We start from the raw sequence: 12,520 nt of genomic DNA, 5'->3' as shown, positions 1-12,520 counted from the left end.
TAGACAGAGTAATCGTTGTGGCAACTGTGCGGTTGGTCATTGACAGTGTAAACGGTCAGACCTATCCCAATAACAAGCATTTGACCTATCGTAGGTCGTCTATCGATTAGTGTCAATACACTCGAAAATTTGCAAAGCATTCAGCAGTCACCGATGGTCCGCTGTAATTAGTTGATGGCACAGGTGGACCCGGTGTTTACCGATGATTCATGATTTCAAGTTATGAGGATTCAGGAATCGATGTTCGGGGGGTGAATCGAAATGTGGCAACCTGGTATTTGGCTCGATGGAGAAAGCCAGTGATCCACGATTAAGGTAGCGAGATAAACCCACTGGGTCACCTAATCACTTGCCATTGTCAACGAACACACTCAAGCTAGTCCATCGTCATGAACCACTGAGGAGTCGTACGAGACTGGAAAATTACTCAACAATTTCTCACCGACAGTTTTGAACTTGAAGTTGAGAGATTTGTAAGACTGGGGTGAGCTTACATTTTGTGTTATCACCTCAAGGTTGATTTTTCACTTCCTGATGATGACGTTAATGACTCGTTGAATTCCACTGAGATCATGTGGATGGTCATGTGTAATTATTCGATTCGATTGGCCAGAATCCTTAGAGGAACTCAAATAATCCAGATATCGAGTTCAGCTAATTCCCTATTGTCATACCAACAATTACTCTATGGAATCAACATCTAATCTGTATTTCTCTGATATTGCAGGGGTGGACACGGCGTACGATGGTCAGGGATGCTTGGACTGACGACGGTGGGAAAGGCTGGTGGCGATTGTGGTCCAGGCTGGGCGGATTTCTGGCGATGGCGCTCGCTATTTCATTATTTACAGTGCCATTACCAAGTGCGAGCGCCAATCCTGACGCTAAGAGACTCTACGATGATCTATTGTCAAACTACAATCGCCTTATCCGACCAGTTGGTAACAACAGCGATCGGCTCACTGTCAAAATGGGACTGAGGTTATCTCAACTGATCGACGTCGTAAGTACAACTGTCAATATTTATTTTGTGACAATGAAAAGGGTGGACAATTAATTATTAAAGTCTGATCAATTTTTCATAACGAATTGCTCCATATACCAGCCTTTTAGTTTATTAGTCTCCGCGATATTTATAATCGTTCTTGAAGAGAATGTGTTTTGAGATGGATAAGTCTCTTTACCCGTCTCCAGCAGTTTGCACAAGAACTTTTCTGTTGATACAAGACTTCCACGCCGAAGAAATTCACCTTCGAGGTTAATTCAAGATTCATACCCTACGCTGAGAAATTCCGCCAGCTGTTATTTTGCTCATTTAGCTCATCTCGCTCCATGACAGCCTTTTTTCCGTTTTCACTGATTTTGGTCCTGCAACACTGGATTTACCATTTATTTAATTTAGCAATTTATAAAAAAATCAGAATAATGTGGGGTGGTCAGGATTTTTGTCGAAAGCTCAAATCCTTAAAATCCTTGATGGGGCGATGCAAATAAACCGAATCTACCACACAACGTACCGACTTCTGGCTTGTCTGAACTATCCAACACTCCTGCGGTATTGGAATGTGGTACCGACTAAAGTATACGTTTGTGTGTCAGGAGGGCCAGTTGTTAGTGTGAGGTTGAGTTTGGAGTGAGTCAACCTTTCCAAAAAGGGTGTGAGTTGAGTAACGAATGTGTTAGATTTGTTGGCGCTCGAGTGAGTCGTAGTAGTCACAGCCGTTTCGTGTCTGGGCCTCCACCAGTGGCTTTTCACGCTCACGGTCGGACGCGTCGTCGGCTCTGGTTTACAGTAGATGAATGCTGGGGGATTCACATCGAAAAGAGCAAGAGAGAGAGAGATACATGTGAATACAGAGAGAAACTTGGCATGTGAATACACTCCAGAGAATAATCGATAATCCGGGGCAAAATATGAGGGAACATTCAGCCAGATACTTTATGCTGAGAGTATGACACTGTATCTGTAGATACAATGAAGATGGCTGTTGTGTATGTTGATGGCCGGTGGGGTGAAGTGGTAACGAGGGGTAAAAGGGGATGGAATAGAGAGGTTTGTATCGATTCTGCTCGCACTTTGCCGACTGGCCGCACGCTCGTCAGCACCAATCGGTGAGAACTCAGGAAAAAAAAAAAATTTTTTATCGACAGGCGGATGCTAACGGACGTAATGACGCCAATCCGGTTCATGGGTTTTTTATACATCAGTTTTTTTCTTTTTTTTTCATTTTTTTCTTTTTATGAAACGATTAAAAGGGATGTGAACAACGATTGTCAGGCGACAATTCCGGGATTTTTTTTTTTTTTGGTCGAATTGATGGGATATTTTTTTTTTTGTTGGATCTTGTAAATCTTTTCGAATGGGATAGAGTGGGGCCTTTGGAGAGCGGTTCAATAGTGAAAAATTGATTGCAGTGGAAGTAAAGAATCCGGAAAATCAGAACTGCTGGGTTTCAGGTGTCGGGGTTATGTGGGAAGTACACATATATGTGAGCCTCGTGTTTAAGGTCGAGTAGACTTGAAATGACTTCCCAAGGGGCGAGGAAATGACACCGGAGAAGATGCGCCTGATCTCAGGGACTCGGGGACTAATTCCACTGTCGGTCGTTATTTATCAACTCGATTCCAAAGAGGCAATGGTTTCCTACATTTTCTCTCTCCAAAACTCTCAGTTTTATACTTTATTCCATACGATTTTGCGGATTACGATTTCATGCTCGAGTTGTTTCAACTTGTTTTTTTTTTTTTACTAAAACAAACCGCGTGATTTTCCATCAACACTGATTGGCTGATGTAATTTTCCAGCAGGGCTGCACTAACGAGCAGCTTGATGTCGGATTGAGGCTTTGATCAAGCTGTACTAATGTTGAAAAACTTTTCTCCAGTGCATGAGAAATAGTTGACTTTGATGTTTCAAAACTATTGGTGGTTGTACCAATCACTCGTCATCGGTACCTCACGAAAGTTTCAATCGATTGATAAATTGAGCCGCCGGTTTAATTGCCATCATCATAAATATCGGATTTGATACCCCGAAAATTCCACAAATGAGCAATAAATAGTAATCTGAAACCACTTGATTCTGCGGCACTGAGGCGAAAAAGCCCCGGCGACAGGAATCCGCGTCAGTGGATACCATCATCCCCAAGAGATGGGAAGTGAAATGTCAAAGTAGAAAGGGAGAGGAGAAAAAAAAATGGGGGAGGAAAAAAAAACGGGGTAGAGGAAAAAAAAAAAAACGAAAAACACGAATACGATTCGTCTTTCGAGCAGCCAATTAAGACAAGCCACTTGGAAAGTCCCTCAACTCTCCCAGAACAGCGCGCTTTGGTTTCCCTCTTTATTTACCACAACTCTCCATCATCCGTTTCTTCGTACCAAGTTGTACATAGTGACACGAAACTCCTGTTACCCATCCATCCCCCTCCCCCTAGGCCCCCTTTTTACTCATGGAAAATAAATCTTAGTCTTCCATTTACGAGCGAACGGTACTCGGTGGAATTACCAGAAGTCAGATTGCGTCTATCATTACTGCCCGATGCATGCGATAACGAAGAGACATTTTTGCTCGTTAAGCTCACGATTTTTCTGTTTCATTTAACTTTATCACGTCACGATTTCTGTAACAGCGGGTTCCTGATAATTCCGGGTATTTTCGGTGGCATCAGCCACTGAATTGTGTCGCGATTGCACAATTTTTATTACCATCAATTGCAGAATAAAAAATAATGACGATCTATATAATTAAATAATTACTTGTCTAAAATCTAGAACTGCAATGAGCGAAATGAGTAAAGCACGCAAAAAGGAAAATCAATTACAGGATCAATTAGAAACGAAAATTAAAGCAGTCCATCGATAATATAAAGGGGGGAGGATGGGGTGGCTCCCAGTTGACTAATGGTTTCCCCTGCTGTATTCACTCATCTCGGGTAATTAAGTTTCCTGCGGCTTCATGGACCACCGCGTACGACTGTGGCTTCCGATATCAGTAACAGCCTTCAGTAAAGTCAGTCACCTCCCGAACCCTAGGCCAAACCAATCGTTGTAGTTGATATGATCCATCATAATCCACTAGTTGATCGAACAACACCAGTGTTTCGGATCATTTGGAGCAATTTGGTTCTTTGAGTGCTTGTCATCACATGCAGACTGATGCATATTCAAAATTTCAAGATGCAAGCCTTTGTTGCTTCGATTAGCTGCATGTGCACGTTTCCGGAATTATGTCAGGATCATAAATTGATGTACATCTTTCTCATCTATTGAACTTTGATGAAAATGGAGATCAAGCTCCACCATCTGAAAGTAGCTTCTACCTTTGTCTGATCTCCAGCGTTTAGCGAGTGAATCTGGAAGAACATGTTGATTGGTCATTCCTGGTTGTCTCAGGCCTCCTGGCAATCTCCCTGGAGATTGACTAACTCACGTCTCAGAGTCGGTGACCCTTCCTCTTGACTATATCCATCTCCTCTATTTTCCCTCTCAGGTGCAGGACTGAGAGCCGCTGAGGGAGGAGTGCAGCATCAACTGGAGCACTCACCGCTGTACGATAACTACTTTAGGGAAGCCACTCCAACCTAACATCGTCATTGGGGAAGAGAAAGTAGTAAAAGGAGGGAAGTTTATCCTACAAAGTATACATTTTTACATTCCCCGGGGAATTCGATTGATTTGAATATCATCGGGGCTCAGAATCGGCTCAGAATCGGCTCAGAATCGGCTCAGAATCGGCTCAGAATCGACTCAAGATCGGTTCACAGCAAACCGCTAATTTCGATTATGGATGGAGCACTGGGTGGTGCATGCGAAGGGGCTTTTTTGGAATTCATTGTCGTTAGCGGTCTCGTGGAGAATATAATCTTCACGAATAAAGGAAGGACTCAGCTGTGATCATAACCGGGATTATTGCGGGGGCGTCACAATGGGATAAAAAAAGAATGGTTATTCTTTGAGCTATACAACCGTTGGGGGTATCATTCATCGCAGATTTTCAAGACAATGTACAGATGGGAAGAAAATGAGGAGCAGGCGGAGAGAAGCTTTGAAGAAGACGGTGGCTCCAGAGGATTATGAGAAAGCTCGTCTCAATTTCTCAATTATTTATTCCATCTTGAATTTCTGGGTAAAAAAAACCCCCACATTTGAATTAATGTTGATGCCCGGGAATAGAACAGGCGTCTTTAATTTTTAACGAGTTGTTAATATTTTTTAAATAGTTGTTGAAATCGTCAGTCAACATAACTGACCTGTTAACATTTTATGACTGGTTATTCGACTTTTAGAGATATCGATGAAATTTTAATAGCTAGTTTTTTGGGTTTAGTGTAAATGGGTCTGTTCATGCGGTTCATATATCTGACCTATATTCGGGGTTATATTGCAATATCTCTACCGGTCTCTGTTATATTCGCCAAAGGACGTGATTGGACTATCGTCCGATTAATAGGCAATATGGAATATTCACCGTGACACTGTAAATCCGTTCATACGATGTCAATCGTTTAATTGGGAGGTCACAACACCGCAATAAAGAACTTTGCGGTAGAATTATAAATGTGAAGGGGGAGTCCACTGGGTTCTCGTGTTAATGCAATTCTGAAAGCATTTTCGTGTTCTTGTGTGTTGTTATACTGCTGACCCCTTCTCTTCCTATTAATTAATTCATTTTTAGGGACCTGAATATATCCCGCCGATATTTTAATAATATATTTTTCAATTATACGTATTCCTTCCGTGTGTGTGAAGTGATCTTTACTACGAGTTTATAGTTTGACAGTTTGGTGTCAGTAAAATAATTACTTTGAAATCCAGATGATAAAAAAGTTGTAGATAATTTTTTTAGTGCGTGTAATGAGATTGTGTCTCAAATGGGACATCCTGTGCATTAGTGTTGCGGCTTGCATATGATATTTCAGGAAAGTTGTTGTTCTGGCAGTGATACAAGAGAACTACATAAAATATCCTTCACCTTTGTTTGGGATATGATACGGATATGATAAATCTGGGAATTATAATTTCAGCGAAAAGCCATAAAGTTTTCAACACGGGGAAAACTTTCAACGGGGGGTATCGATCCATTGGGACTGCAGTGGTGGCTAATGTAACCATCCACTCCCTCCTCGGTAGGATGAATTGCGGATTGTGTTGGAGAGGTCCGGGGCAATAAAATTGAAATGGAGAAGAGGGGTGTTCGCATCTCTTCCACCTCACTCGGTCGATTCAATTAAATTCGAATGAATTAGATAAAGTTCAATTAGGAATTGGGGTTCATCGAGTTTGAATCGGGTACCAGCTGTGAACTGAAAAGTTTCTAATTTCAGATGACCCGAAGGGTCAAACGCTCACCCGAAAGACCAATACATCGGATCAAAATGAATAAATCGACTGAATAAACCGTCATTGTGGAGAATACAAAATTTTCAAAAAAGTATCGGGGAACGTAAAAATCGAAGAGGTATTCACTGGAATTTGAAAATTCGAAATTTCAGTGACTTTCATGCTCCCCTGATATTTTTTCGGAAATATTGAATTTTTGAATTTCAATGAAGACTTTTTTGATTTGCATGTTCTCCTGATAGTTTTTCGAAAATTTTGAATTTTTAAATTTCAGCGAATACCTACTCGATTTTCATGATCTCCTGATACTTTTTGGAAAATTTCGAATTTTTCAATTTCAAGGAATACCTCCTCGATTTTCATGTGCTCCTGATACTTTTTTGAAAATTTTGAATTTTCAAATTTCAGCGAATACCTCCTCGATTTTCATGTTCCCCTGATACTTTTTTGAAAATTTTGAATTTTCAAATTTCAGCGAATATCTCCTCGATTCTCATCTTCCCCTGATACTTTTTTAATAATTTTGGAATTTTTCAATGTCAGTTGATACCTCTTTCATTGTTATGCTCCCTTGATACTTTTTTAAAAATTTTGAATTTTTCAGAGGTATTCACTGAAATTTCAAAATTCCTGATCCTTAATCAGGTGACGGAAATTAATTGAACCAAATATAAATCATCCACAATGGCTCAGTGGACCTGAACACCACATTTAACAATCTTTCGTTTGCTATCCGTCCTGAAATATTTCAAATATATTCTTTCATGAGAAGAAATATATAATATATTCCCCGAATTTCATTAAAACTCCACCAGCAATTCGGTAAAACCTCTTGGAGACTTGGATGAATCCAATGAAACTCAAATGTCTCATAAAAATTTGTTCCATTCAGGGGAGTACGAGAATTATCCACTTTTTCTCACAACTTTGAGCGGGTAATTTTCAACTTCTCTCGCGATTCGATTTAAACTTACCCTGTAACTGACTTCATCATTATTCCCGAGTCAAAATGGCGGACACAGTCGTCTCGTCAGTGAATGCAAACGAGGTGGACTATACTGGCTCCAGCCTCAAACTATTTCTCATCTAATTTTCTCGTTACTGGGCAGCATGTGCATCAGCAAGGGTGCACCAAAATTTTTTATGTAATTCCATTGATTCGTGTTTATTTTCACGGCAAAAGTTGTTTCTGCTCGGTCTGTCATCTCATTTGTGAGTACTTTCGTTGTGAAATCCAGTTAAAGAGTGGAGTAGCCTGATAAGTGTGGGCAAAGGGCTTCCGAGTGGCTGCACGTCATTTTCAGTCGAGGAATTCCCTTCAGACGAAAAATACTGAAGTCACGACGGCATTTCCATTTATTTCCCCAAATGACTAGTCAAATGCGTAGACCCCATGGCATCGATAAATATCCTGTGATACACCATTGAACTTTTTTTTATTTTATGTACAGCATGACAGTAATTCTCATGACAGTGCCATTAAATCGGATTTAGGAGCTAAATGGTTATGAAAATTAATGCTTGAGATAGAACTTCAGGAAATTCATGTGTTTTCAGTGAGCGTGAGTCGAAAATTCCGCGGCTAGATTGAATTTCCGGGGTTGCATGAATATCGTGAAATAAAATGAAATTAATTTTTCTGATTTTCCGCGATTACATTTTAAAAACGAATCAATCAATCTTCAGGTGATTTTAATACGAAATAAAATATATGAAAATTTTGTTTCGAATGATCTCAGGACGACTGGAAAACCTGAAACACTGACATGATTCAGTTATGACAGGTGTCACCTACTACGAAATCATTTAGGAAGATTGATTCAGAGACATGGAGTAGATGAGGAAATTGGTGGATATTCGAGTTGAGTGGTACAGATGACAGATGAAAAGAGGGGTTTGGGTGGATGGATGAAAAAGAGGATGAGGAAGTGGATTCAAATCAAGCCTGAAAATAGAAATGTGATTGGTACTGGTGGATTGGATTCCCTGGTCTCGGGTACTCCCAATGGCTTTTCTTTCTCTCCACCCACTCGATGAAATTTAACTGGTCCCATTTTTCCACGTCTACAGCCATTTTCCTTCGCATGTGGACTCTGGTCGAATTCAATCACGAAATGTTGGGAGGGAGTGGGAGGGATTTCAAACGAGTAAAATCCCCGTCTGAAATAGACAGGTAATTGCAGGATGAAATTTCAACCACGGCATCGGCAAATAGTACATCTGCCATATCAAATAGCGGAGGATTATCCAGGGATCAGGGAGCATGATGTAATTTGAGTTTGAGATGATTTTTTAGATTAATCTCGAGGAATTGGAGTTTCAGTCTTTTGACAGTGTCGAGAAATTTTTGAAGATTGAAGCATCAAAAATACTTGCCCACCATGCCCACCATGCCCTCCCACATCCATTACCAGAATCCGATCGACTCTGGAATTCCTCAGCATCAATAATTATTCAAATCACTCGAAGCTGTATTCTCCGAGATCTGCACACATGCACTTGCCACGGCGCTCAATAATTCACAGCGAATGTCTGGATTCACGACCCCGGGGAGTCAATTTATTCAAGACCAAATATCGAGATTCGTTAGACAAATCCCTCAGTTTTCTTGAGACTCTGTTAATTCTCACCTGCATCAATAGTTGGTAAATTCAATGGTTCCTCCATCAGAAAATCAGATTGATGGTGAAGTGAATCACAGTAATTTGGTTTAACATCACAAGCCGATTGAAAGTTAGTGCCAGTGGAACGTAGGGATTTGTCACTTACTGGTACTGGAAAATTACGCCAATACAATTTACCCTTAACTACATGGAAGGATTTGGAATATTCTGACCATGATGCTGAAAACGGTGACGTCTAGTCCCCAGTTGTCCCTGACGCAAGTTTCATTCTCAATTAAACCAATGAAATTATATGCGAAACAGTTGAGCTCAAGTTTCTCCTCACGGTACTTCGTTTAATGTTTGTCTTTTATCCCTTGATTTTCTCGGAAATTAATGACAGGGAGTTTATTCAACGTCCGGGCCGTATCACGAAGTTATATCTGCCCCCCTGAGTAAGCTTGTTAGCTGTGGTAAATAATATTTTTTAGTCGTCACATTACATTGTAAAGTTTCGGGTACATAATGAGATCTACACCATCATCAACTAAAATGATTAATGGTTCAGATGTTGTTGATGGATCTCGTTATACACTTGCCTCAACCGCGTTGTGCCGATGAAAAAGATTGAGGTTAGGAGATTAATCTTAATCCCATCAACACCCAAGAAATTTTGGCATAATTGCCATGGTTTATGGCTCATTATTGGCCCTCTTTATTCAGCGTAATTTATTTAGTTATTCATCATTTATCCCCTGACTTATTAGATGGTACATCAAAGGAGTGGAGACAGCATTGCGCATCGCTGATACTGACGTCTGATGCAATTAAAACTTTTCTACTTCACCCAGTTGATTTGTCTTTGTTCCATCCAGCCAATGGCACACGCCCAATCACAATCCATTCTCATTTTTCCCTCAAATCCTTTTCATCTCTTTCGTTCTTATGTGTTACCACTGATCCCTCATCTTCTGTCTCAGACGCATACCTTATTCATTTTGAATTCGAAGTCTCATTCCCACGAAAATCCATCCAACCGAGAAAGCACAGCCGTGATCGTCGTAATTACCAATTCCGTCTGCTCCGTCCGTCTTCCTCTTTGCGTTTAATTTTCAGTATTTTTTTTTCTAGACGTTTTTCCGTTCTTTTACCCCACTGATTCCACTATTCCGGTATCAGATTCCAGAGGACATCTCATTTAGGAAACCTGGAAATTGCCCTATCAACGGGGATCCAGAAACGATTTGTGGGTGAGGGTTCTTGTGGACTTCCGTCATCGGCCTAGGATATCCTTCCGGATATATAGCGAATGCTTAACGAATCGTTAGGACTCTGATCTTATCGCAGGTCATGAATACCCGAGAGGAAATCAATTTGATGAGATGCAATCAGAGAGCTGTCAGGGAGTATGATCAATTTTTTGGTGGAAACATTTTATTTCTGCGGGTAGGAATGAATAAGTTCGTCGCTCGGAGCCATATGGCCACCAATTAGACAGCATAAAGATGCAGAAAGAGCAAAAGGAAATTGCATTAAAGCCCAGAAGACCTTGCACATCCTGGAAAGTTTGTGGGCCAACACCTGGAGGAGAGTCTTCATCTGGTCCATTGTCCGAGTTAGTTGAGAGTGCGGATCATCCGCCTGTGGCACAGATTTAACGCCTGATGCGTCAAAGTGAGATCCTCTTCCTCCACAATATCCCCTCAGTCCTCAATTCTAATTTACCTGTCTCTTTTTACCCAGCGGCACATCCCCCAGATGCCCATCCTCTTCACTCGGCTCTGTGTGTTTACTCAGCAATCCAGTAGCCTTCTTCAGCCAGTTCCTTTTTTCATTATCAACGTCTCCACGAATTCGCGCACTTTTCAAGATTCCCAGTCTACGTGTCACTCGAAAAACTAACCCGAGGGACTCCATGACTTTTTCATGAGCTCATGTTTCTCCTCTTCACTGTGGAAATATTTTACTTTTTTTTTTTTTTCTTTTTTCATTCGCCTAATCCTCGCGGGTGTGTGGTTTAACTTACTTTTTCATAGATTTTTAATCTCAAGAGTGTCATCAACTTTTTATCACGCGCTATTTTATTATCCGGGGGCACATTTTTCATTAGCGAGATGAAGGTTGAGAGCTAATGTAGAGGGGAAAAAAAAATGGATTAAGGGGAGTCGAGGCTATCGGTGCGAAATGGGTCATCTTGGTTTTTCATTTAGAATTTTCCTGTAATCTCGTCAGGGACAATTTTAACCTCTATCCCTTGTTTACATATAGCGAGGTCACGAGTACGCAAGCGCCTGCCCTTTTGAAATTATTTGAAATTTAGAAATTTTGAAAATTCAATTTTTCGCCAGCAAAAATCGATTTTTTAAAATTGGACACGCCGTATTTCAATGGATTAATTAAAAAGTCGATGGGGAAAATAAAATAGGACTATATCAGAATTTTAGTGAGTGATCGTAAATGACGAAAAATAAATATATACTTCACGCACGTATTTTTCTCCTGTGTGGTGATAAAAAAAAAATTCACGAACAATTTCCTCGTGAATATTAATATTATTCACAATATAATAATTGATATTTTTATCTGAATGCTGAGGCCGGTGCCGGCAATGAGAATCCTCGAGCATTGAGTGACTTGATAATTTTTTTTATCGAGTAAAATTGGATCGTTGGTAATAATCAGAGGAATTTCAATCGAAGTTTGTCGTGTGCATTGTCGAACAGGTACTCGATGTATCTGCGGGTGATGGTTTTGCCCGGTGTTAGTCGAGGTATCGAGGATCCCCGATGGCGCATCGTTAAGCCACCCATCAAAGTTGCCCTCCCGAGTGATCGGATCTCTCTCACCACACCCAACGAGAATACTGCGTTGGTTGGCCGAGAGCCACTGTCGATGTACCTGTGGCTAAGTGTCAAGTCCCACCTTCTCCACAACCTCATCCTTTTGTTTCAACGTCATATCAGCATTTTGCTAACTCGACTCAATAATTCAACCTCTTGTCCGAGGGTTGGAAACTGTCCGGTTTCACTATTCCCCTATTATTTTCAATTGATAGCAATCTTTGATTGAATTCACTCAGTTGGATGGTCCTGAGAGAATCGAGAGACAGGATATATTTCGTGGGATTTGACAGCATGGTGGAAGTGATGGAAAATTGAAAGTAAAAAAATAAAAGAATTCTCACTTCTGGTTAGGATAGGATTTCTCTCATTCGGATTATATAATAGTTAAAGGCTTGGAGGGTAGGGATGCTGGAGCGACTGGAGAAATCAAACTCTCCTAATTCGCATGATAATACCGCACAGGCATCTCTCAACTTAATGGCTCATAACTCAGAATTTACGTCGCCATTTTCCACCTCAAGTCCTGGAAAGGCCGCAGTGTTATACATTAGCAGCCTCAAACGCACCACCGGGCGTTGAAATTCATTAAGGCCCAGGAGTTCCACCGGCATCTTTCAGGGATTAGTACAGCGTTTGTACTCAACCAACAGTTTGTACTTTCATCACCCGCAGTACGAATGACCGAAGAATATCCACAATCCCACAATTCTACAGAATTACATCCGAAAATTTTTT

At 40.8% G+C, this 12,520-nt stretch overlaps 1 protein-coding gene across 1 annotated transcript in view; it reads left to right on the top strand.

Annotated features, from left to right (window-relative positions):
- The first annotated feature begins 823 nt into the window (after positions 1-823).
- The window catches only part of LOC105267132 (nicotinic acetylcholine receptor alpha1), a 34,979-nt gene continuing 23,282 nt past the window's right edge, over positions 824-12,520 (top strand). The window contains exon 1 of the mRNA XM_011305779.1: positions 824-1,003. Coding sequence (XP_011304081.1) covers positions 824-1,003 — 180 coding nt within the window. The remainder of the gene's footprint in view (positions 1,004-12,520) is intronic.

This window comes from Fopius arisanus, unplaced genomic scaffold (genome assembly GCF_000806365.1).
Source record: "Fopius arisanus strain USDA-PBARC FA_bdor unplaced genomic scaffold, ASM80636v1 scaffold00044, whole genome shotgun sequence".
NCBI lineage: Eukaryota > Metazoa > Arthropoda > Insecta > Hymenoptera > Braconidae > Fopius > Fopius arisanus.
The sequence above is the reverse complement of the archived record's forward strand: the minus strand, read 5'-3'. Positions and strand labels throughout refer to the sequence as shown.